Source organism: Sciurus vulgaris, assembly GCF_902686455.1.
Source record: "Sciurus vulgaris genome assembly, chromosome: 8".
NCBI classification, from domain to species: domain Eukaryota; kingdom Metazoa; phylum Chordata; class Mammalia; order Rodentia; family Sciuridae; genus Sciurus; species Sciurus vulgaris.
The window spans coordinates 64,640,662-64,668,272 of record NC_136468.1 but is presented as its reverse complement, the minus strand read 5'-3'; the positions used below and the strand labels follow the sequence as shown (position 1 = coordinate 64,668,272).

The 27,611-nt window shown below is 37.2% G+C and overlaps 1 protein-coding gene and 1 long non-coding RNA gene across 4 annotated transcripts in view; one reads left to right on the top strand and one right to left on the bottom strand.

Moving 5' to 3' along the window:
* The window catches only part of LOC306667565, a 54,979-nt gene extending 49,594 nt beyond the window's left edge, over positions 1-5,385 (bottom strand). The window contains exon 1 of the long non-coding RNA XR_013765603.1: positions 5,252-5,385. This is a non-coding gene — a long non-coding RNA (uncharacterized lncRNA). The remainder of the gene's footprint in view (positions 1-5,251) is intronic.
* A 485-nt stretch (positions 5,386-5,870) lies between these two features.
* RSBN1L (round spermatid basic protein 1 like) overlaps positions 5,871-27,611 on the top strand; it is an 84,743-nt gene continuing 63,002 nt past the window's right edge. Inside the window, exon 1 of one of the 3 annotated variants that reach the window (XM_079150230.1) lies at positions 5,871-6,468. In XM_079150230.1, coding sequence (XP_079006356.1) covers positions 5,916-6,468 — 553 coding nt within the window. In that variant the 5' untranslated portion in view covers positions 5,871-5,915. The remainder of the gene's footprint in view (positions 6,469-27,611) is intronic. The other 2 variants (XM_079150229.1, XM_079150228.1) reach the window with 2 other exon arrangements.

The window sequence follows — 27,611 nt, the reverse complement described above, 5'->3', positions numbered from 1 at the left end:
CTGTAGGTGAGAGAGAGAGAGAGTTAGGAATGCTGGAATTGTATCACGAATTGCTTCTACAGCTACTTTAAAAAGTGTGACTTTGGGGCTGGGGCTAGAGTTCAGTGGCAGAGTGCTTGTCTGGCACATGTGAAGCACTGGGTTCGATCCTCAGCACCACCTAAAAATAAAATAAAGGCATGCTGTCCATCTACAACTACAAAAAAATTTAAAAAGTGTGACTTTTATTCTATGTGTAATAGGGCATTACTAAAGGGTGTGAGGCATAACCAGATTTATATATTATTGGTACTAGCACAGAGGACAGTTTATAAGATGGAGACAGAAAGAACTGTTAAGAAGGAAATTGTTGACAAAAATACAAGTTGATTTGAGGCTGGCTGGAAGGTATGAAGCAATAGTGAGAATGGAGAAGACAAATTGACTAGGGATGGTGACTGAATGTGGAGGGTGAGAGAATAAAAGGTGTCAAGGAGATCCCCAGTTTTGTAGCCTGAAAGACAAGGTGGATAAGGAATGCAAGAGAATGATACTTGGGAGGATGAGAATGGGTGGTATAAAGCTGGAGGTGTCTCTAGATACATAGATGATGATGCCCACTGAGCACCTAGCTATGATATGAGTCAAGAATCAGGAGGGGGCTGGGGAGATAGCTCAAGCAAGCACAAGGCCCTGGGTTCGATCCCCAGCACCGCAAAAAAAAAAAAAAAAAAAAAAAAATTCAACACTGTCAAATAGAAGAGAAGGGGCAAAGTTTGGCAGCCGGCATGCAGAAAAGCAGGTAGATGTAATGATGCGAGGCTGGGGTTAGCACAGAGATGAAGAGAATTAGAAAGCAAGGAATTGAGATGCTAGAAAATGTTTAGTACAAATATCATAACACAGCTGGGTGTGGTGCTGCATGCCTGTAATTCTAGTTACTCGGGAGGCTGAGGCAGAAGGATCACAAGTTTAAGTCCAGCCTAGGCAATTTAGCAATGTTTCAAAATAAAAAAAATGAAAAAAGAGTGAGAGGTGTAGTTCAATAGTAGAGCACACTTGGGTTCGATCCTCAATACTGCAACAAAAACAAAAACAAAAAGACAACCAAAAACCAAAACAAATAATACAGCTTCTAGCTAGATAGGGAAGAAAATATAGATAGGATGAGTCAATGTAGGATTGTGAGATTTGTTGGGAGAAAAATGCCCAGAAAAATCTGAATTTCAGATAAACAGAATATTTTTTAAGAATATGCTCCAGGGCTCAGTTGGTAGGGTGCTTGCCTTGCAAGCACAAGGCCCTGGGTTCAGTCCCCAGCACCACAAAAAAAAAAAAAAAAAAAAAGCTCCAAAATTGTGTAGGGCATACTTGTACTAAAAATTTATTGTTTATCTGAAATTCAGATTTAATTGGGTGACCTGCATTTTATTTGACAATTATTGCAGGTGAAAAAAAGAGTCCTGAGGTCAAAGGGCCAGAGAATAGTGTAAAAGGGTAAGAAAGCTGATTTTTTTCCTTTCTTTTTTGGTGCTGGGGATGGAACCCAGGAACTAGTCCATGCCAGGCAAATGTTCTACCACTGAGCTACACCCTCAGCCCTTGCAAGTTGAATATTAAATACTATAGTTTAGAATTTCAGACATGGAAGAGTTGAGGGTAATGAAAAGAACCAGGGGGGGCCCACTGGAGTTTGTGGTTGAAACAAAGTGGAAATGTAGGACTGAGAAGAAACCCCGAGCCTAGAGCAATTACATGGGTCATTAGCATGAACACTGAATTCAGCTAAAATGATGGTTGGAGGGCAGAGGGGAGGAGTATAATAAGCCAAGTATCAAAATATTCAAAAAGTGTGGTAAAAGGAAGTCAGTGAAGAAAGGTATCACGATACCATAAAGGTCTTGTAAGAGGAAGGACTTTTTTTGCATATATTAAAAGGATAATAATAACAACCTGAAATTCTGTAATGTAGACTGGGGAGATGATCAGAGAGATGCAAGAGAATAAGCAAGTTTTAAAAATGTAGTCTGTGGGCTGGGGTTGTAGCTCAATGGTAGAGCACCTGCCTGCCATGTGTGAGGCACTGGGTTCAATTCTCAGTATCACATATAAATAAATAAAAAATAAAGGTCCATTGACCACTAAGAAAATATTTTTAAAAATGTAGTCTGTTCTTAGAGCAGTCAGGTTCCAGACAAGATGGAGAAGTAGTACATAGGGTAGTGTTTTCAGTAGAGCTGTTATAGAGGATGTAATAAAAAGGGGTGGGAGAGATTATCAATGAACCAACACTGAATACCAACAATTAAAAAAAAGCAAAAAAAAGACACACCAAAAAGAACTTAATCTTCACCGGAAAGAGACGGGAAGACTAAGAAAGTGAGGTTTGAGTTGAGATCTGAAGAATATGACATTATAGGTACCTCATATTCAACTGGCCCAACATCAAAGTATACCTGACACTTGTCACTCTTCCAGTGACTCCTAGCTTAGTGAATGGTCCTACTCTTCATTAAGTTATGCAGGTTAGAAATATAAGAGACAATTGAGCTGGGTTGTGACTCAGTGGTAAAGTACTTGCCTAGCACATGTGAGGCACTAGGTTGGATCCTCAGCACCACGTAAAAATAAATAAAAATATAGGTATAATATCCATCCACAACTTAAATATATATATATATATATTTAAAAAAAAAGAAATGAGACATTCATGATATCTGCCTCCCTTATGTTCATTATCTAAACCATTACACAAGCATCAAGTAAAGGAAGAGGCATTCCAAGCAGAGGGAACAACATATGCAACGTTCCTATGTTGAAAAACATGGTGTATCCTGAAATTATAGACCTATTACCTTTACACCAAAGAAAGGGCTAGATCCTGAAGGTCTTATAGGCCATACTAGGGATTTTGTTCTTTATCCTAACAGCAATGAGAGCCATTGACAAGTCTGAAGCAAGGGAAGAGATGTGATCAGATTTGGGTTTTGAAAAGAGCATTCTGTTGGTAGAATAGAGAACAGATGTGAGAAAGCTAAAATACAAGGCAATTAGAAAAAAAGCTAATGTAGTCATACAGTTGAGGAGTGGGGGTGCTTGGTACAGGGTGCCAACAGTGGACCTGGATATAAGTGGATGATTTTAGGGCTAGTGAGATGATAACAAAAGGAACTGGTGAAAGTGGTAGAAATTCTCTCCTAGTTAAACATTGTTAGGAAAGAAAATGGAAAGGGAATGACTGATTATATAGGAGAGAAAAAAATTTCCTTACTGGTCACTTCCTTTGTTAATTATAATCAAGCATGTTTTATAACAGTACTACCCTTAGGCCAAGGTAAGGGGTCCCTATCTAATCTGTCCTCTTTTTGCTGCAAAGGGCAAGGAGTCCCTGAGGTCAAGGGGTCATTCCTGCCAGGAGCCTCCATATCTCTTTCAGACTGCCTAGATCTGGGGGGAGACTGAGCTGCTGATTATACTTAATTTTAGAGAATATGGGATGTGGACACATGCTACAACATGTCAGGTACATAAATGGCCTCATTTAGTGTGGTAGGTGAAGAAGTTGGGGGAGGGAAGAGGACAGAATCAGTCTGAGGACTCTTGAGAATTCTAAATTTAAACTAAGCCTTCCAGATTATTATGAAAGTAGATTTGTCAAGGTTTAATAGAATATATTTTATGTAATAGTTTGTTATCTTGATCCATAACTTCAAATATTTAGACAGGTGGTACATGGGTCTTGTCCAGGCTCTCTACCAATTTAGGGCCAGGCCCAATAACAGGAGAGTATAGTGTATTATTGTGCAAGGAGTAACAAATTCACACAGATAAGAGTATCATTTAGTTGGGTCTTTAAGAAGTCAGATTTTTCCGGCTTCAGAGTGGGAGATAAATGAGTGTACAAGATTTGAGGGAGAACATTAATGTATATGAGATACTTCTCTAGATAAGGAGGGTCAACAACTAGGAAATTACTATTATTATTATTTGCAGTACTGGGGACTGAACTCATGGGATGCTTTACCATCCAGCAACATCCCCCAATTTTTTTAAAATTTTTTTGGTACCAGGGATTGAACCCAGGGGCACTTAACCACTGAGTACATCCCCAGCCCATTTTATATTCTATTTTGAGACAGGCTCTTGTAAGATGCTTAGGGCCTTGCTAAATTGCTGAGGCTGGTTTTGAACTTGTGATCCTCTTGCCCTAGCCTCTTGAGCTGCTGTGATTACAGGTGTGCACTACTGAGCCTTACCCCAGCCACATTTTATTTTGTATTTTGAGACAGGGTCTCACTAAATTGCCTAAGCCTGTCTTGATTTTGGGATCCTTCTGCCTCAGCCTCCTGAGTTGGGATTACAGGTATGCACCACTGCACCTGGCTGAGAAATTATTTTAATTATAATGATTTCAGTATGATTTTGAAAATCCTCTTTAAAACTGCATAAGTTTAGAGTGTGGAAGGGAGCTTAGTGATCATGGAGTCGAATTTACTCATTTAACAGATAAGAAAACAGGTCTTGACAGGTGAAGCCAACCTAAGGTCACAACTCCATTGATTGGCAGATGATTTCCAGTCCTACCTATCCTCTCTGTTCACTCTCCCACCAATGCTACTACTGATGAAGACATCTGGTGTTTGTCAATCCCAATTACAAAGTTTTTACTGTTTTGTATTAAAGGAATTAAGTATTTCATTACTGTAAAAAGTTTTGGTACTTAAAATTAAATATACCTATAAATTAATGTTAAATTTTGATCACTTCTCCCCAAATCTAAAAAGGGGGAAAAGAAAGCAGAAGCAAAGAATTCCAACTTTCTGCGGTTGCAAGAATGGCTATTCCTGAGAAGTTACTTTTAACGGTTTCCAGAAAGTCTATGCAATTTAGGGCTCCTCTTAGAATCACAAAATTTCCTCTCACTGGTCTACCGAGTTGACTACTTTTATTTTTACATTCATTCCTTTTGACTTTCTGATCTTATATGACATCTGAGGGTTAAAATCATGCTCTTTGCTATAGTTAAAACTGTATTGTAACCCGTCTTCCCAAATTTCTTACTTTTTAATCTAAAATCAAAACACCCGCTTGAACACTCAGGGCGCTACTACACAATAATATAGTGAAACTTTTTTTTTTTTGTTTGTTTGTTTTCACTTATTACTATCACTGATTTTTCTTGGTGAGTTTAAGGTATAATTACAAAAAAATTTAAAACCTTTAAAGGTCTGCTCACAATTTTAGAAGTCTCCCAATCCAGGGGTTATCTTACCTTCAAGCTGGGAAGTTATCCGAAAGGATGTATCCTATTCGCAGGACATTATCTTCCCTTAAAACGAGCGTTCTCGATCTTAGCGATAGTAATATATCTTGTCACCACATCAAGTGATTTTTTTTAGCCCCTCCCATCAACTGACTACCGACTAACAAAAGAAAGGATTTATTTCTCCGCAACACTTCTCTGAGCTGAGCATCCCCGAAATGCAGCTTTCCGAACGCGCAGAGGCAGGAGGGGAAAGGCACGCCGGGGAAAAAGGAAGAGAAAGTGGCACAACTGCGACAGTCTTCGAAGCGGGAACCAACGCTCCCTCGGTCGGGGCAGATTTGGGGGTCCAGAGTTGGGGTTCTTTCCACACACTCTCACAGGGCACCCGAGTTCACGCTGGCGACACTTGAAGACCCTCCCCTCGCGGTTCCCCCAGCTTCTTAGCCGCACCCGGCCGAGCTCTGACCTCCAAAGCAAGTCCGCTTGGCAAACCCTTCGGTTTATGTCCGCAACTTTCATTGGTTTCTAGATGAATCCCTCAGCATGTCTCGCCCAATGGAGGGCCCGGCCGGTGGCCCGGCAGCCCCGCCCCCTCCCCGCCCCTGGCGGAGGACCCGCCCCGTGCCTCGCGCCGGGGAGCGGAGGAGAGTAAATACAACAGGAGCGCAAGATGGCGGAACCGCCGAGCCCAGTGCATGGCGCCGCCGCCGCCTCCGTCGTTTCCGAGAAAGAACCATTTGGCAAGCTTCAATCTTCCTCCCGGGATCTACCGGGTTCTCTGTCCGCAAAGAAAGTCCGGACTGAGGAGAAGAAAGCGCCGCGGAGAGTGAACGGAGAAGGGGGCAGCGGCGGGAACACCAAGCAGCTGCAGACGCCCGTGGCACCTTCGCCTCAGAGCTATGGCAGCGCCGCGTCTTGGAGCTTCTCTGCTCTTTCTGCTACCCCTTCTCCGTCCTCTTCTCGGAGCTGTTTCTCCTTCTCCGCCGGCACAGCGGTCCCCTCTTCAGCCTCCGCTTCCTTGTCTCAGCCGGTGCCGCGCAAACTGCTGGTCCCTCCTACGCTGCTGCACGCCCAGCCTCACCATCTCCTGCTGCCGGCCGCCGCTTCCTCGGCTAACGCCAAGCCTCGCAGACCGAAGGAAAAGCGGGAGAAGGAGAAGAGGAGGCACGGCCTTGGCGGGGCCGCCCGGGAGGAGAACGGGGAGGTGAAGCCGCTGCCGCGAGGTGGGTGCTAGCTGGCGCGGGGGAGGGGAAGGGACGCCCAGGTCCCCGCCACCCTCACGCGCTGGGGGCCCGGGAGGGGGAGCGCGGCCGCGGCGTGCGCCAGTCTGGACGGGCGGGAGGCGTCCAGTTCTCGGGCGATTTTGCAGTCCCCAAGGGGACAGGAAATGGAGCCTGTAATTTTGGTGGCAGAGAGTGGAATGGCCTGAACTCTGTATCGTTTTTTCCTCCCAGTTAACGAGCTGCAGCATTTGTAGAAATCGGTCTAGAGGACCTTTCTATGTGTATTTGGTTAGGGAGGGAGATAGGAGGAAACAAGATGAGAGAAAGGGTTTGGTCTTTCCAAGATGCTTGATAAGTAAATAAACTGTTTAGATGTGATCACAGGGATTCGTATTTGTGACCCAACCTCCAACACCAGAAAATCCTGTCAAAAAAAGGGGTGTGGAGAGCATTGGCGTCAGCTGGAAGCTACCAGAGGCCTGAGCATTTCATCCCTATTAGGGAAATGAGGTAGTGTGCAGGGCCCCAAGTGTGCTGTTTCATAAGGTACCCAGCCTCCACCCTCCTCTCCGCTCCATATTCTTAAGTGTTTTGAGTGGTCCTATTTGAAATATCACCCTTCAGAAGAATTTTCAGCCATATTCTTTTTTTCTGCAGCAAATAATAAAAATCAGGAGCTTTGACGTGTTTTGGGCACATCAAGTGGTTGCAAAATGTTTTAGCATAAGAAAAACCCAAATTCTTAGGTGTCCTTTTCAGGCACACTTTTGCTTTTAAATGTGGACTAGTCATATTTTTCAAGATAGTATTTCTTTAACATAGAGTGGTCCTGTTTAGCGGTAGATACATAATGATTTGACAGTAGTACAACATGTAGACTGGTTGGGAAGTAAATCTGTGACTACAACTTTAAAGCATAAAGCTTGCAATGCTACTTATTATAAATATACATTGCTACAGTGTCGTGAAATAAAATCTTTTTGTTTTTTTAGCAAAAAATGAAATGCAGGCAGTTTTGGTATAGCTGATCTGATGTAGCTTAGATCATGAAAAATGCTGTTTGAAGTAGAATGCCTTATTTTTCACAATAAAAAAAAAGCTACACATGAGTATGTAGTAGCAGTGTTACTTTCCAGTTTTTTTTTTTTTTTTTTTTTTTGTTGTTGTTGTTTTTTGTTTTTTGTTTTTTGTTTATAGCAAAGCTTTGACATCTAAGTCAAACCAGCCATCAGGTACCCTGGTGCAGGGTAAAGATCTCTCACTTCTGGAGATTGTTGCTTCTACAAAAGCTGTTTTGAAGGTAGAGTTTACACCCCTTTTACTTAGGTATTTTAGGTGGTTCGTATGTTAAAGCTATGTGTTTTAATGGCTAAATATATAAGTGCCTGGAAGTCTATCCATATGTGGCTTGGTATCAGTCTTGTTTGTGATGTGTAAACTGCATTTGCTTTATAAGTTCTCTGAGGAAGTGAATATGAGTATTGGAATGACTGAAAATAAAAGTATGCATTTTTAAAACACAATTCTGACTTAAAATGTGGTGTATATAAATTCCTTTAAAGTGAAATGGACTGGGCTGGGGTTGTGGCTCAGTGATGGAGCCCTTGCCTAGCACGTGTGAGGCACTATTTTGATTCTCAGCACTGCGTAGAAATAAAATAAAGCTTTATTCACACACACACACACACCCCCAGTGAAATGACCAGGTTCTGTGGTACATGATCATAATCCGAGCTACTTGGAGGCTGAAGCAGGAAGATTGCAAATTTGAGGCCAGCCTGGGCAATTTAGTGAGACCCTGTGTCAAAAATGAAAGGACTGAGGATGTAGTTCAAGGGTATAGTGCTTGCTTGGCACGTGCCAGGTCCTTGGTTCAATCTACCAAGGAAAAAAGTGAAATAGCTATGAAAGAGAAAATTTTATAATCTTTTAAATTACATTTAGATTCTTTTTTTGCTGGGGGGGGGTGTTGGGTTTTTGGGATTGAACTCAGGGGTGCACTACCATTGAGCTACATTCCCCAGTCCTTTCTGTTTTTTGAGACAGCGACTCACTAAATTGCCCAGCCTGACTTTAAATTTGAGCTCATTCTGCCTCAGTCTCCCAGATCCCTAGGATTACAAACCTGAGCTACCATGCCAGACTCAGAATTCTCTTGAGTGCTACTGCTTACATTTTTCAGCCTAAATGTAAACAGTGATACCTTTTATATAAGATTTTCCCATGACCTACATGAATTGTTTTTTTAGGAGTGATTAGATATTGACTTTTGTAATCTTTATTTCTTTTTTTTTTTTGTGCAAAAATGCTATTTTGTTTAGAAAAAACTAAAAAAAGAAAAAAATTGCTTTTTTCTTATTTTTGGTACCCGGGATAGAACCCAAGGGCACTTAACCATCAAGCCACATCCCCAGCCTTTTAAAATATTTTATGTAGAGACAGGGTCTTTCTGAGTTGCTTAGGGCCTTGCTGAATTACTGAGGCTGACTTTGAACTCAGAATCCTCCTGTCTCAGCTTCCTGAGCTGCTGGGATTACAGGGGAGTGCCACCATGCCCCGCTTGAGTTTTTAGTATCTTGATGATAAATTGAATGGTGGAAAACTTTCCCTCTAAGTTTGGATAATATCCTTTTGAAATATGGATTTCACTGAATTGAGTTTCTGTTTCAACTAATGTACCTAAGACTTAGTGGTTTTAAAATATTAAGATTACATATGTGCCTTTATTATAGATAAAATTGCAAATATACAAGTCCTCATTTCTCCATGCTCTCTGTAAACATCTTAGTGAATGGATGACCAAGTATCTGTTCTTTTAGGCATGTATCTCTTTTTGATGTTGCCCTAAGTTTGCTTATTTCAGTAAACCCTCAAGTATCTGTAGTTCATTCATTGAATAATCTTGAGTCAGAACTGAAGTAAACTCTAAAGACATTTAAAGAAGGAAAATAGATTCTCCCTCAACAAAACAAAACTGATCTATGTAGTTCCCTGAAGAACTAGCCACTCCCAACTTTACTAGACTATTAAGCTCCTGTATTTATTTAGAGTTTTTTAAAGTCCTTAGAACAGCTTTGTTTTTATATTGGTTATCATTCTAACAGAGTATTCAGATTGAATCAAAGTGCATATATGAATGGACCTGTGAAGGCATTTAGTAAATGTTGAGTCTGAAGCCTGGTTTTTAATTTTTTTAATCTGGAAGCAAATTAAAAGATGGGTCAGTTCTGACAGAGTAAAGGATCATTAACAGTAAATTTGAAAGCTAGGACAAATGAACAAGAGAATTATAAAATCTGACTAGTGTAGTCCCTTAACTAGTGTCAAGGACCAATACCTTATGCACATAAAATCTCTTAAGGCCATCTGGTAATAGTGCTGTAGCTGATTTGCATGATAATCTGAGTCATCAAATAAAGGTTAAATTTGTTTCTTATAAAAAGTGCAAAATAGTTTAGATTCTTTTTAAAAATATTTTAAATTATTTTTTAGTTGTTGATGTAACTTTATTTTATTTATTTATTTATATGTGGTGCTGAGAAACGAACCCAGTGCCTCATACATTCCAGGCAAGCGCTGTACCACTGAGCCACAACCCTAGCCTTAGTTTAGATTCTTAAAACTAGAAATAGCTGGGTGCAGTGGTACACACTTGTAATCCCAGTGATTTGGGAGCTGATGCAGGAGGATGGCACGTTCAAGGCCACCTTGGCAACTTAAATTCTGTTTCAAAATAAGTAATAATAATAATGAAAAAGGACTGGGGATGTAGTTTAGTGGTAAACTGCCCCTGGGTTCAGTCCCCACTATGGCAAATAAAACCAAAAACAAAATAAACCTAGAAAATAACTAGGTTTGGTGCTTATAGAGGTAAGCTACTGGAGTTAGCCTATTTTTCTCTAAGACTTAATTGTTGAAACACTTGGAAAATAAAAATGAACATATATTGAGGTATACAACATTTAGAATTACATTATGGTAGCCAGACGGAGTGGCACATACCTATAATCCCAGCAGCTTGGGAGGCTGAGGCAGGAGGATTGTAAATTCAAAGCTAGCCTCAGCAAAAGTGAGGTTTTAAGCAACTCATTGAGACCCTGTCTCTAAATAAAATACAAAATAGGGCTGGGAATGTAGCTGAGTGGTCAAGTGCCCCTGAGTTCAATTCCTGGTTACCCCCGCCCCCAAAAAAAAAAAAAGAATTATATTATGAAAAACAACATATCATTAGATATTATGTGACTTTGTATAGGTCTTGTGATTTTTATAGCTTTTGCTTTGCATTTTTTCCCTTAGAATGACCTGTGAAGTATTCTAAGACAAAAATTATACCTTTTCACTGTTTTTTCCTTAAAAATGTAGTTACAGAAGTTAGTTATAGTGAAAACAGGCTTTTTGTAGTAATTTGGGGTAGATGAATGTCAGTGATTTTCAAAGAATGAATATTTGAAGATTTTCAGCCATATTCTCCATCTTTCTAGTATTGTTTCACAATTTTGGGTTAAATTCATATTTAAAGCATTCATCATATAATCAAATATTTGTCACTGTTGAGAGAATTGTTGGTTATATTTATGTGTGTGTGTGAGTATTATCTTTTGTACCTCATTTCTGATTTTTTTTTTTTTACCTCTTTAGTTTCTTTGACAAATTCTTTCTATACCTTCCAACAGCTCCATAAACTGCTTCTCAGTACAATTTTCCACATGGGCAAAGCTGTCAGATAAACTTATCAGTTCCATTTGTTACTGTAGACATCCCTTCTGTAGATGTCTTTCCTGCTTCTGTCTGGATTGTTTACTCTTAAGGCCTGCTGCATAATTATCACCTTGGGACTTTCCTTAGCTGAGTGGCATTCTGGGAATTTCTTTGCATTCTATTAAATGCCCTCTTTCTGAATCCCTTGCCTGCCTTTTGGTTTATACCCTAATTTTGTATTTTTCTACTAGGAATAATGTGAAAGGGTATGTAGGAAGTACCCTTTTGGGAATTTTATTTTTACCCTCACACTTGACGGTTTGGTTGTTGAGAGAGTTCTGTATTGGAAATCATTTTCCCTTTGAAGTTTGAAGATGGTGTTTCATTATTGCCTGGCTTCCAGTGTTGATGTTGAGAAGTCAGATCTTTAAGAGGTTGTCTATTCTATCTGGGAGATTCCAGTCCTTTCACTGAACTTTTAAGATTTAGCTTAACAAAAAAATATTTTATGAGCTCTTGTGTTTTGTTTCAGTACTATAACAATTCGTTCCTTTTTCATGGGTTCAGAATCTTTTATCTCTTCAGTGATGTTAATTATAGTTTCTTTGAAATGTTCTGTTTCCTGCATAGTTTTTGGTTCTTTTAACTTTTTCTTTTTTCCTATTTGTTTTGGCTTCTTTCAGAGACTTTCTTCAGATCTATTTTATCCATAACATTTTTTTCATATTTAAGAGAAAATTATCAAAATTGATTGAAAGCTCACAGGCATGCATGAGCTGGGCTTAGTGACAAATGGTCCCCATGTTTTTATGTTTATTCTTTGGGTGGTGGGTAGGAAAACTTTCAGTTTCTTCAGATAAAGGTCCTTCCCTTTTTCTGCTCTGTGTGGGTGGAATCATGGGGAGAGGAGTGTTTCATTCACTAAGGCTACCATAACAAAATACCATAGACTGCGTAGCTTGAACAACAGAAATATTTTCCTCACATTTCTGAAGCCCAGAAGTCTGATATCACCATGCTCCTGTGGTTGGGTTCTGGAAAGGGCTGTTTTCCTGGCCTGTAGATGTCTGCCTTCTTGCCTTTGTACTCACATGGCCTTTGCTTGTTTCTTGTTCCTGGAGACAGATTGCTTTCTCTTCCTCTTAGAAGGTTGCCAGTTCTATTGGATTAGAACCTCATCCTTATTACCTCACTTAATCTTACTTCCTAAATGCACTGTCTTTAGATATAGTCATATCTGGCATTAAGGTTCAACTTACAAATTTTGGGAAGATACACTTTTGTCCATAGTAAGGGGGTTGGCTGAGGTAATGAGTTTCAATGGCAGGGTTCTAGTACTTGGTGGGTAAAGAAAGCTATAGGTCTCTGTGTTCAGTTCATAAATTTTCACTCAGTCTCCCTGTTATTATCCTAACATGCGATGCCTAGGAGCCTGGAGCACCTCTGATTCAGTTTTGCAGGAGATTATACCTCTTTTGTTTCCTTAGGAATAGTGTTTGCTTGTCCTTTATTTTCCCAGTGCTTCTACTGGACTTTTCTGGGTTGTGGCAGGGTAAATAGGATTCTTTCTCTCTCTTCCGTTATGCCAAGGCATTCACCATTTCATCACCAACTTTCTATCTTACACATTGTATTTCAGGTTATAGTTGCTTTATCTCCTAGTTACATCAAAGACTGAATTTGTTTCTATTTGTTTTTTTTTTTTTCCCCTCCGGAGTTGTTTGGGTATGTTTTCTGAGAGGAGATCTTGAATTTAAGCCTTATTTTGGCTTGCTCCCATTTGTGTTACATGGTCAAGTCATTTAACTTTAAAAAAAAAAAAAAAAGTTATGGTATTGAGGATAGAACTCAGAACCTCGTGAAAGCTAGACAAATGCTCTACCACTGAGCTATATCTGCAGCCCTTGTTTTTTTTTTTTATTTAATTTTTTTTTTTCTTTTTAAGATTTTGTTACAGTGTCTCACTAAATTGCTCATGCTGGTCTTGAACTTGTGACCCTCCTGGCTTAGCCTCCCAAGTAGCTGGAATTGCAGGCATGCACACCATTCCCAGCATCACTTAACTGTTTTTGAGCCTATACATTCTTGTTATATGGAATGATGCCTTTTTTCAGGGTGGTTGCTAGAATTTTGTGAACCTGGCATGTTGTAGGCATTCATAAGGGATGTTGGTTCCCAACCTGTCTTTCTACTTAAAACTGTGAAGGCGGGCTGGGGATATAGCTCAGTTGGTAGAGTGCTTGTCTTGCAAGCACAAGGCCCTGGGTTTGATCCCCAGCACCGCAAAAAAAAAAAAAAAAAAAAAAAAAAACCAAACAAACTGTGAAGGCATTTAGTTTCACTGAATTCACAGACAGGTATAGCCCATTCCTACAGTGTCCTGTTTTCTGGAAGTATCTGGTATATATTAATATTAACCATACAACTTTTTAAAAAATTGTTTTACTTTAATTTGTTCTAATTAGTTGTACATGACAGTAGAATGCATTTATACATTTTGATAGATCATATGTAAAGCGTAATCTCTCTTTTTTCTCTAACCATACAACTTTTTGAAAGAGGTTTTTATTTCAGAGATTTTAAGTTGATTGTATTAAGGCTCATTAATTTTTTCATAATTCTCCGTGAAATAAACCTTTCAAATTATGGATAGTTTATTTAAAATAGAATTTTGAAAAATAGTGAACTTAATTTTTCTCATAAAATAATTATATAGAATCTTGTATGTGTGACTAGAGGATAAAAAAGTACATTTTTATTAACTAAATATTTTATAAGTTAAAAACATTTTCAGTTCAAGTATATTAAGTATATTAAGCTTAAAGTAGAAAGTATGTTAATACTTAAGGTATTTTAAGCTTTCTGTTTTTTTTTTTCCTTGAATTATAGAATGAAAAAATATTTATTTTATCATGAAAAATTTTACTGCAGAAGTCAGAACAGTATAATGAATTCTGGGCATATTCATCACACTGTTTCATCAATTAATCAGCAGTCTACTATTCATATTTCATCTCCCTTCCTCTATTTATTTTCATTTTTTTGCTATGACATTTTAAGGCATATTCTAGAACCATCATTTCACTTAAAAATAATCAGAACTGATTTTTTTTCTCTCACATAACTAATGCTTAAAAAATTTCAACAGCATATATTTATATCTATTAATGAGTGAGAGCCAGGTGTGATGGTGTGTTTCTGTAGTCCCAGCTACTTGGGAGGCTGAGCTAGGAGCATCACTTGAATCCACGTTTGAGACCAGCCTGGGCAACACAATGAGACCTGGTCACATACATACAAGCTGGGTATGGTATGGTAGTGCATGCATGTAATCTCAGCAACTCAGAAGTTCCATACTCATTAATAAGTGTAACTCTCCAAGGCAATCTCCATTCTACTTATTTTGTCTTATCTTAAAAAAAAAAAAAATATATATATACATATATATATATATACACACACTTCTTGTTGTTGATGGGCCTTTATTTAATTTATTTATTTATATGCGGTGCTGAGAATTGAACCCAGTGTCTCAAATATGCTAGGCAAGCACTTTACCAGTGAGCCACAACCCTAGCCCTATTCTAGTGTCTTATAGGAGTGGAATCATGAAGTATTTGTCCTTTTGTGACTGGCATATTTTCTTTAGTGTAATATAAGTTTTAAGGCCATGTCATGGCACCTTCCTGTCATGTCAGCAACTCAGGAGGATGAAGCAGGAAGACCAACTTCTGCAATTTAGCAGTAGAAAGACAGTTTCAAAATAAAAAATAAAAATGGCGGGGGATGTAACTCAGTGGTTAAGTGTCCCTGGTTTCATCTCCAGTCCCCCATGCCCCCACCTGCCCCCCTCCAAAAAAAAAAAAAAAAAGATTTATCTGTGTTGTATCATGTATCAGAATTTTCTTTTTTGCGGGGATGGTACTGGGGATTGAACCCAGAGCCTCATTATAGCAAGCACATGCTCTTCCACTGAGTTACCACCCCTACTCCTTTGAATTCTTTCCCTGTTCTGGGAATTGAACCTAGGGGTACTCTATCGTTGAGCTATACTCCAGCCCTTTTTATTTTTTCACTTTGAGACAGGGTCTTAATAAGTTGCAGAGGCTGCCCTTGAACTTGCCATCCTCCTTCCTTAGCCCTCTGGGTAGCTGGGATTACAGGCTTGCATCACTGCACCAGGCCAGGATTGCCTTTTTAAGAGTGAATAATGTTCTGTTTATTTAATGTATATACTACATTTTGTTTATTCATTCATTCTTTGGTGTACTTTTTTGGTGCGTGTGTGGTACTGGGGATTTAACCCAGGGGTACTCTACCACTGAACTACTCCCCTAGCCCTTTTTAAAAATTTTTATTTTGAGACAGAATCTAAATTGCTGAGGCTGACCTCAAATTTGTGATCCTTCTGCCTCAGCCCTCCCAGTTGCTGGGATTACAGGTATGTGTCACTGTACCTGACTTCTTTGTGGATTATTGGAGTGCTTCTATCTTTCGGCTATTGTAAATAGTGTTCCTATGAACATGGGTGTACAAATAATCTGTTTGAATACTTGTCTTTATTCTTTTTGGTGTATAATCAGAAGTGGAATTGTTGGATCATATGGTAATTCTATTTTTATTATTTTGGGAAACTGCCACACTATTTCTCATAGCTGTTTTTCCATGGTGGCTGCCGTTTTACATTTCCACCAGTGGGGCCCAAGTTTAGGTTAAATCTTTAATATTGCAAAATTAATTACTGTAAGTAAGCAAATTACCCAACCCATGACAGTTTGAGGCAGATGCTTGTGAGGTCAGTGTGTGTTCAACCATATCAGCATAGGAAATAAAATACTGGGTTTGGTAGAATAATAAAAAGTATTTATTAAATGCTTACCATGTGCTATGCTATTGCCTCAGTGTTTTCAGATTGAAATGCTAAGTTTTTCCTAGCTCCCTCAGAGTTGCATAGCTAATGTATAAAGAATTTGAATCAACCTCATGGTTGTCCAAGCCTAACTACACAATGCTAAAGTTAATTTTTTCCGTTTAGACTGTAATAAATAGGAGGATGAAAGGAAAGACAAAGTTTTAAAAAGATTTCAGGTTACTTCTTTATTTTTCATAAAATTTTTTATTATAAAAATTTTAAGCATATAGAAAAGTTGAAAGAATAATACAGTGATCATGTGTAGAATCCCTTCCTCGATTCAATGACTGTTAATATTGTATTTATGCAGTGATTTCATCTGAATGATTTGAATTTTAGGCTTCATGACACCTCATTCTTTAACATTTCAGCTGCCTTTTCCCAAAAGGAAGAGCATCTTCTGACATAACCAGAAATGACATTGAAGCACTTCAGAAATTAATCATGTAGCCAGGCCATATTCAGATTCTTTCAGTTCTCCCTAATTCCCTGTTTGTATCCCAGTTACATTGTATTTTAATCTGGAACTATCCCAGTTACTTTTTTTTATATGAAGTTGACTTTTTTTAAAAAATATTTTTTAAGTTGTCGATGTACCTTTATTTTATTTATTTATATGTGGTGCTGAGAATTGAACCCAGTGCTTCATACATGCTGCCACTGATCCACAACCCCAGTCAGTCTTGACATTGGGTTTTTGAAGATAACAGTCCAACATACCTGTTTATCTTATAGATGTTCTTATATTCATAATTTTAAAATAATTGTTTCATTGTGATATTTATCCTTTTTTTTTTGTAAACTGGAAGTTAGGATTAAAGACATGAGTAAATTCAGATTAAGCAGTTTGGTGAGCATAGTTCATAAGTATACTTTATATTGTGTCTCATCAGATTGTTTTATTATTGATGACGATGTTATAGTATTCAGGTTGTCCCACTGTTAGTGATTACTTGGTTGAGGTGATTACTAGGTGACTCTCCATTGTAATGGCTCATATTTCTTTTTGCGTTTGGCTAGTAATGTGTGGAGTGATACTTTGTGAAATCTAGTTTCCCAACTGTCTAATACTTATTGGCTTTATTATCAAAGATACCAGCTTGAGTTACCCATTTCATCAGGAGTTAAGAATGATTTCAAATTATTTCTAAATATAAATAATTAGTTTTGAGGGGTGGAAAATTTAGAATAAATTACTACTCCTGTATCTAGATTAATATTTGGCATTCTGCTTTGGTTTAGGTACCAAAGTAAATACTGTGAGTTTATGGGAGTGACAACAATCTTCCAGGAAAGACTTTTCTTTCTTTGTGTGTGTGTGTGTGTATTGAGAAATCATGGTATTTTAATGCATTCTATTCTTCAGCTCTCCAGGAAGTGCATTTTTCACGCCCCCATACATCTTTGTGATGAACGTTATTGTGCTAAATATATTTACATAGTGCAGATTACTTCAGTCCACTGCTTCTAGACCTTATAGGCCTAAATCACAGCTTTTAAGCATTTATAAGATTTCCTTGAACACTCAAAGGGAGAAAGCCAAAACAAAAATTTTCATTTGCTCCTAGAGTAAAAATGTCTGTGCTGGTTAAATAATACTACTGTTTTTCATAAGAACTTAAATTATACCCAGTAACCTCTACCTAACCATTGGTATTAAATGGGTTTGCCCAGATGCAAGAAATATTCTTGAATTTTTAATTTCCCATAGTTGAGTTTGGAAAGCTACTTTCAGGGTACTTGTAGGATTGGTTGTAGTAACCTAGTTATAATTAGTAGTCTACTACAATATTAGTAATATGGGCCTAAAATAAGAAGCCCCTACCAGTTTTCTTTTTCTCTTTTTGGTACTAGGTATTGAACCAGGGCCTTCCACATGATTTGCAAGTGCTCTGCCACTGAGCTACATTCAGTAAAATTTTTATTTTGAGACAGACTCTGACTAAATTACCTAGGCTGGCCTTGAACTTGAAATCCTCCTGCCTCCACCTCAGCTTCCTGAGGAACAGGAATTATAGGTGTGTGCCACCATGCCTAGCCACCCTATCAGTTTTTATATTTCAAATAGTGTATTTTATATTACATGTAATTCAAAATTATAATCTCTATTCCATAATGTCTTCTGTTGGCTACTGTAAATTAACTCTATACCCATATGGGTTTCCATTAAACTATATATCAGAGTGGGTATTTACGATTCATTTTATGACCTTTACCTTACACTCAATGATTGATTTGAAGAAAAATTATACAGTAATTTTTCATTATGAAATTAATTTACTCTCCAGACATTGCAAACTTGAGTAGCCATATTCTTTTTTTATAAAAAGGGTGTACATTTTTTAGATGTTATTTAGATATATAAAATATATAAAAGAAAGTAAGTTGTGTTTTGTGTGTGTGTGTGTGTGTGTGTGTGTGTGTGTGTGTGTGTGTGTAAAGTGTATAATGTTTGGATAGGATTGGGCATTGAACCCCTGGCCTTTTGTATGTTGGGCCTTGCACAGGCTACTTACAGGTTCTATCACTGAACTACTCCCAACACCCTGGCCCCACATTTTATTTTCAATTAACATGTATTAATTGTACATTTTAGTGGGATTCACTGTGGTATTTCAACATATGAATATAGTGTGCATTGAAAATCATAGTAATAAATTTTTTTTTTTCTCCTTGTTTTGGTACCTGGGATTGAATCCAGGGGTGCTTACCTACTGAGGCACATCATCCTCAGCCCTTTTTATTTTAATTAGTTAATTTATCAGTATCAGAGGTTGAAACTATGGGCACTTAACCAATAAGCCACATTCCCAGTCCTTTTTATTTTGAGACAGGGTCTCACTAAGTTGCTTAGGGCCTCTCTAAATTGCTGATTCTGGCTTTGAATCCTTATTTCTCACCCTGCACAAAAATCAAATCAGAATGTCAAAAACCTAGGAATTAGACCAGAAACTATGCAACTACAAGAAGAAAATGTAGGGTCCACACTGCAGCATGTAGGCAAAGGCAACAACTTTCTCAGTAGGACCCCTAAGCTCAGGAAGTAATGCCAAGAATTAATAAATGGGATGACATCAAATTCAAAAGCTTCTACACAGCAAAGGAAACAATTATGTATGTGAAGGGAATTTTCTCCCTATAGAATGGGAGAAAATCTTGGCTAGCTACTTTTCTGATATAGGATTCATATCTAGAAGAAATAAAGAACTCAAAAAACCTAACACCAAAATAACCCAATTAATAAATAGGCAAATTGCTTTTCAGTATGCTTATACCTATTTTGGTCCCACCAGCAATGTGTGAGTATACCTTTTCCCCCACATGCTCACCAACATTTGTTGTTATTTGTATTCTTGACAATTGCCATTCTGACTGGAGTGAGATGGAATCTTGGTGTACTTTTAATTTGCATTTCAGTAATTGCTAGAGGTGTTGAACATATTTTCATATATTGTCTTGGAATGTAACCACCATTTGACCCAGTCATCCCATTCCTTGGCGTATACCCAAAGGATTTAAAATCAGCATATTACAGTGATGCGACCACATCAATGTTTACAGCAGCTTGGTTCACAATAGCAAAGCTGTGGAACCAATCTAGATGCCCTTCAATGGATGGATAAATAAAATGTGGTATATGTACACAATGGAATATTACTCAGCCATAAAGAAGAATGAAATTATGGTGTTTGCCTGTAAATGGATGAAACTGGAGACTATCATGCTGAGTGAAGTATGCCAGTTCCAAAAAATCAAAGGCAGAATGTTCTCTCTGATATGTGGAAAGCTAACACACAATAAGGGGTGGGGGAGAGAAGAATAGAAGTTTATTGGATTAGACCATAGGGAATGAAGGGGGGATGGGATTTGGAAAGACAGTAGAATGAATTGGATATAAGTTTTCTATGCTCATATATGACTACATGACCAGTGAAACTTCCACATTAAGAACAACCACAAGAATGGGATCCTAATTAGGAAAATTATACTCTATGTATGTATGTCAAGATATACTCTCTGTCATGTATATCTAAAAAGAACAAACTAAAAAGAAAAAAAAAAAAAAAAGGACCTGTTGTTCTCTCCACCCCCCCCCAAAAAAAAAACCCCAATGAGATTTCATTTACAGATGTAAATTTCTTTCTTTCTTTCTTTCTTTTTTTTTTTTTTGTGGTACTGGGGATCAAACTCAGGACCTTGTGCTTGCAAGGCAAGCACTGTACCAGCTGAGCTATAAATTAAATATAAATATAAATCCCCAGCCCTGTAAATTTATTTTTAAAAAAAATATTGTTTTTAATTGTAGGACACAGTACCTTTATTTTATTTAATTAATTTATTTATTTATGTGGTGCTGAGGATCAAACCCAGTGCCTCACATGTACTAGGCAAGCACTCTACCTCTGAGCCACAACCCTAGCCTTATAGATATAAAATTCTATTACAAAAGGTTAACTTCTAAAAACAATAAATAGGAAAGTGAATTAAAACTATACTTCTCAACAGAAGAAATACAAATGGCCAACAAATATAAAAGAAATGCTCAACATTTTTAGCAGTTAGGGAAATGCAAATCAAAACTATACTGAGATTTCATCTTGTACCAGTTCAGAATGGTAGTCATCAAGAATACAAATAATAATAAATGCTGGAAAGGATGTGAAGAGAAAGGAACATTTTTACACTGTTTTTGGGATTTACATTAGTGCAACCACTATGAAAATAAGTATGGAAGTTCCTTAAAAGACTAGGCATGGAACCACCGCATGACTCAGCTATGTCACTTTCAGTATTTATCCAAAAAAATTGAAAGTCATCAAACCATAGTGAACCATGTATACCCATGTGTATAGCAGCACAAATCACAGTAGCCAAACTATGGAAACAGCCTAGGTGTCCATTAGTGGATGAGTGGTAAAGAAAATGTGGTTTAAACACAAAGGAATTTTATTCAGCAATAAAGAGAAATGAAATTATGTCACTTGCAGGAAAATGGATGGACCTTGAGACCATTATGTTAAGTGAAATAAGTCAACTCAGAGGGTCAGGGTTGTATGTTTTCTCTCATATGTGGAAGCTAGAGGAGAAAAAAGTAAAGAAAGGTGGGGGTGGGAGCACAGGGATCTCATGAAAATGAAAGGGAGATCAATAGAGGAAAGGGACCAGGGGGTAGAAGATGGGGAGAGGGGGGGGGGGAAGTAGTGAGGAATGATATTGGCCAAATTATATTGTTATATTGTGTGCATGTCTGAATATGTTCCAACAAATCCCATTATTATGTACAATTATAATATACCAGTAAGAATATTTAAAAAATCATCATGTTTCCTTGCCCTTTTCCTGGTTACTACAGAACCTCAGACTTCCTTCACTTTTAATGACCTTGGCAAGATTATTAGGTAGGTATTTTGTGGAATTTTCCTCAATTGGTATTTGTCTGACATTTTTCTCATGATTAGACTGGGGTTATGGGTTTTGGGGAGGAAGATATAACTATACATTTTAAAAATGAAACAGTATAAAAGTCAAACAATGTTCAAAGGTTTGTAATATGGAATGGCCCTGTCTTATCCTGTCTCCATTCAGCTATAACTCCTTTTTTTTGAGAGGGGTAGGCAGTGCTGAGGATTGAACATAGAGTTGCTTTACCACTGAGATACATCCCCAGTCCTTTTTTTAAAAAAATTTGTTCTAATTAGTTATACATGACAATGGAATGCATTTTGACACATCATACATAAATGGAGTATAACTTCTCATTTGTCTGGTATATGACATAGAGTTACACAGGTCATATAATCATATATGCACATAGGGTAATAATGTCTAATTCATTCTGCTATCATTCCCACCCCCATGCCCTCCCCTCCTTTCACTCTCCTCTGTCTGGTACAAAATACCTCTGTTCCTGCCCTATTGTGAATTAGCATCCGCTTATCAGAGAAAACATTAGGCTTTTGGTTCTTTGGAATTGGCTTATTTCACTTAGCATAATATTCTCCAGTTCTATCCATTTACCAGCAAATGCCATAATTCCATTCTTCTTTAAGTCTGAGTAATATTCCATTGTATATATACCATAGTTTCTTTATCCATTCATCTGTTGAAGGATACCTAGGTTGGTTCCATAATTTAACCATTGTTTATAACATTGATGTGAGTGTGTCACTGTAGTATGCTGAATTTAAGTCCTTTGGGTATAAACCAAGGAGTGGAATGACTGGGTCAAATGGTGATTCTTTTGCAGGTTTTCTGAGGAATCTCCATACTGCTTCAGAGTGGCTGCATCAATTTGTAGTCCCACCAACAATGTATGAGTGTACCTTTTTCCCCACATCCTTGCCAACACCTATTGTTGCTTGTATTCTTGGTGATTGCCATTCTGACTGGAGTGAGGTGTAATCTCAGTGTAGTTTTGATTTGCATTTCTGTAATCGCTAGAGATGTTGAACATTTTTTTGTCGATCGAATGTATTTCTTCTGTGAAGTGTCTGTTCAGTTCCTTTGCCCATTTATTGACTGGGTTATTTGTTTTTTTGGTGTTAAATTTTTTCAGTTCTTTATATATCCTGGAGGTTATTACTATATCTGAAGTGCATGTAGTAAAGATTTTCTCCCTTTCTGTAGGCTCTCTCTTCACGTTATTGTTTCTTTTGCTGTGAAGAAGCTTTTTAGTTTGATTCCATTCCACTTATGTATTCTTGTTTCTTCTGCTTGCTAAGTTGCTTAGGGCCTCTCAAAGTTGCTGAAGCTAGCATTAACTTGTGATCCTTCTGCCTCAGCCTCCTTAAGTCATGGGATTGCAGGCATGTGCCATCATACCCAACCATTTGTAACTCTTGTAATCTCATCTGCTTTTAATTCCAAATTTTTTAATAAAATGTTCAAACTGTTTTTGATTAATCAGTTTTAGACACATTTCATTCTGAAGAGAGATAAGAATTACCCCTTTTATAACTCAGCTTCTTTTCTGTTCTTATAATTATTTCACAAACCTTAGTTAAAGCAATTATGAATGCTCAATGACTTTGCATATGCCATTTAATCCTTTTTTGTAGGACTTTCTAGGTTTTTGTGTACTTAAAAATTGCTTCTCTCTCTCTCTCTCTCTCTCTTTTCTAAACATATGTACCTCTTCCATTTTCTACTCTATTTGGAGTATTCTGTGATAAGAGATAATTTACTACTTCTCCCTTTTCTTGGAGGTCTTGTTTTATCATCTCTGTTTTTGTACTTAAACCTGAGCTGGTTATCCTGAACTAGTTGTACAGCTTCTATCTCCATACATTCTTTTTAAAAAATATTTTATTGTTGTCAATGGAACTTTATTTATATTTATTTATATTTGTTGCTGAGCATTAAACCCAGTGCCTCACACATGCTAGGCAAGTGCTCTACCACTGAGCCACAACCCCAGCCCTCCATACATGTTTTTTATTTTTTATTTTTTATACTAGGAATTGAACTCAGGGGTGCTTGACCACTGAGCCACACCCCCAGCCCTATTTGTATTTTATTTAGAGAGAGGGTCTCACTCAGTTGTTTAGCACCTCGCTAAAGTTGCTGAGATTGGCTTTGAACTCGCAATACTGCCTCAGCTTCCAGAACTTGCTGGGATTACAGGTATGCACCATCTCACCTGACTTGTAATATAATTTGAAGTTGGGTATTATGACACTTTCAGCATTGCTTCTTCTGGCTTAGAATTACTGTGGCTATTCTGGGTCTTTCATTCTGACAAATTAATTTAAGGACTTTTTTCTAGTTCTCTGAAGAATATCATTGGTATTTTGATGGAGATTGCATTGAATCTGTAGATTGCTTTTGATAATATGATCATTTAAAAAAAAATATGCTTAATTGTGGATGGAATACCTTTTTTTTATTTATTTTTATATGTGGTGCTGAGGATTGAACCCAGTGCCTCACACATGCTAGGCAAGCACTTTACCACTGAGCTACAACCACAGCCTGAATATGACCATTTTTAACAATATTAATTTTGCCCATTTGTGGACATGGGGGGTCTTTCCTCCTTCTGGTGTCATCTTCTATTTCTTGTTTTTGTTTTGTTTTTTTTTCTTCTTCCATTTCTTTCCTCAGTGTTCTGTAATGTTTGTTGTAGAGATCTTTAACCACTTTAGTTAGATTTATTCTGGGTATTTTACTTTATTTGAAGCTACTGTGAATGAAATTATTTTCCTGAATTCTTTTTCAGTGAATTTATTATTGGTATATAGAAAAGTTGTTGATTTTTGTAAGTTGATGTTGTATCCTGCAACTTTGCTTAATTTGTTTATTAGCTGTAGAAGTCTTCTGGTGATCTTTTTTAAAATCTTTTAAGTATAGGATTGTTATTTTCAAACAGTGATAATTTAACTTCTCTTTTTATTTGTATCCATTTTATTTCCTTCTCTTGCCTATTCTGGCTAGAGTTTCAGGTACTATATTGAATAGGAAAGGTGAGAATGGACAACCTTGTTCTGTTCCTGACTTTAGAGAAAATGCTTTCAATTTTTTCCAGTTTACTGTGATGTTGGCTTTGGGTCTGTTTTATATAGACTACATGAGGTTGAGGTGAGTTCCTTCTATCCCTAGTTTCTTCAGTGTTTTTAATCATGAATTTTGTCAAAGGCTGTCTCTGAATTTATTGAAATGACTGTGTTTTTATCCTTCTGTTTATGTATTGGGCTACATTTATTGATTTGCATAGGTTAAATCATCCTCGCATCTCTGGAATCTGGAATGAATCCAGCTTGATAATGTGTACAATCTTCTTAATGCTTCTTAATGTGTTGTGAATATGGTTTGCTAATATTTTATTGAGGATTTGTCATCTCTGTTCATCAGGGTTTAAACTGATTTTTTTTTTTTTTTTTTGGTACTAGGAATTGAACTCAGGGTCACCACTGAGCCACACCCCCAGCTCTACTTTGTATTTTATTTAGAGACAAGGTCTCTCTGAGTTGATTAGTGCTTTGCCTTTTTGCTGAGACTGGCTTTGAACTCATAATCCTACCTCAGCCTCCTGAGTCACTGGGATTATAGGCCTGTGCCACAGGGCCTGGTTTAAGCTGATTTTTAGTGTCTGCATAATTTTTCATTGTGTGAATGTCACCAAATTTGTTTAAGTTGTCCTCCATTATTAAAGTTTAAGTTATTTACACTCATAAATGAGATGAGGACCCTTGTATATGTGTATTTGTGCAGGTTTTATTAAATCCTAGGAATGGAATTATGGGATCAAAGGAATATCACTTTTATTGCATTTTTCTACATATTGTTAAGTTGTCCAGTTGTCCAGTAAGACTATTGTTTTTTACTCATTATTGTGTAGAAATGTCTGTTTTACTTCATCTCTGCCAGTACTAATTTGTATTTCTTTAAAAAATGCCCATTTGACAGGGGGAAAGTGGTTTCTTCCTGTTTTAATTTGTACTTCTTTGAATATTGATAGGGTTGAACTTTTTTCCATGTTTGTTTGATATTTACATTCCATGTTATTTGTTGTTTTAGGTCCTTTGTACCTTTTCTTTATGTGAGAAGAGCTCTATATATGGTGTGGATATAGAGAAAAGGGAACTCTTGTGCACTATTTATGGGAATGTAAATTAGTTCAACTGTTAGGGAAAATAGTATGGAGTTTACTTAAAAAATTAGAATTAGAACTAGAACTACCAGTTCCGCACAGAGGTATTTGCCTGTAGACCCTGCTACTTGGGAGGTCGAGGCAGACCTTAAGCTCAGGAGTTTGAGGCCAGCCTGGTTAACATAGCAAGACTCTGTCTCCCTTTAAAAAAAAAAAAAAAAAAAGAATTACCATATGCCATATGATCCAGCAATCCATATTGCAGTGCTGTTCACAATAACCAAGATATGGAAAACAACCAAGTGTTCATCAATGGATGACTAAGTAAAGAAAATATAGTACATATACACAAAGGAATACCATTTAACATCAAAGAAAAGGAAATTATATAATTTCCAAGAATTTCCTGGAGGGTATTATATTAGATGAAATAAACCAGGCACAAAAACTCAAATGCCACATAATCTCATTTACATGTAAAGTGTAGAAGTTGAACTTATAGGAACAGAAATTTGGAGATCGGGAGAATTTGGGAGATATTGGTCAAAGGATACACAATTTCATTTAGGAGAAATAATTTCAAGAGATCTGTTGTGCATGGTGGTGACTCAGTTAAGAAAAATGCATATTTGAAAAGTGTTGAGTATACTTTATTTTCACCACAAAAAATGATAGATATGGAGGTAATTGTATCAATAACAATGATAATGAGTTAATATTTTTGTGACAACAAAAGACTATATTTCTTATATTTTAGAAAATAAGAAAGTATGAAATACTTTTAAAAATTCACTAGAATGGGTAAAAAATAAAGTGGCAATTTTTTCAATATCTGAAATAATTCTAAAGATTCCAGATAAATGGGTTATTTAAACATCTGTTATTTAGTAACTCTCTTAAGGGATTTTCTAACTATCCATTTTTCTTTTTCTTTTTTTAGAGTGTTTCCTTTTCTCATTGTGGATACTGAGTGTCAAACCCAGGGCTTAATGCATACTAGGCAAGTGCTCTATTACTGAGCCATATCCCCAGCCCCTAAAGTTTTTTCTTTCCTTCAGTACTGGGTATTGAATCCAGAAGTGCTCTACCACTGAGCTGCATCCTCAGCTCTTTTTAGTTTTATTTTGAGACAGGGCCTTGCTAAGTTGCACAGGCAGGTCTCAAACCTATGATCCTTTTGCCTCAGGCTTTCAAGTTGCTGGGATTACAGGTATGTGTCACCGTACCTGGCTTCTTTGGTGGATTATTGGAGTGCTTCTATCTTTTGGCTATTGTGAATAGTGTTCCTATGAACATGGGTGTACAAATAATCTGTTTGAATACTTGTCTTTATTCTTTTTGGTGTATAATCAGAAGTGGAATTGTTGGATCATATGGTAATTCTATTTTTATTATTTTGGGAAACTGTCACACTGTTTCTCATAGCTGTTTTTCCATGGTGGCTGCCGTTTTACATTTCCACCAGTGGGGCCCAAGTTTAGGTTAAATCTTTAATATTGCAAAATTAATTGCTATAAGTAAGCAAATTACCCAACCCATGACAGTTTGAGGCAGATGCTTGTGAAGTCAGTGTGTGTTCATGCCTGGCAAATTTTTATTTTTTTACTATTGGAGTACTTCATCTCATACATACATCTATTTTCATTTCTAACATTATCACGACTTTAATACTGACTAGTGAATCTTCTTATAACCAGATGAAACATGATTTTGTTACTATGAACTGGTTTTCCAAAAATGGTACTTAGAGTAAGAATCAGTTGCTGCCTTCTTGATTGTAGGATTCCTTAGTGTAGTATTATTATTTTCATCTTTATCTCTTACGCATAATGCTCAGTAGAAATGTTTTTTTTTAAATTTATTTTTATTGTAAACAAATGGGATACATGTTGTTTCTGTTTGTACATGGAGTAACAGCATACCATTTGCGTAATGATACATTTA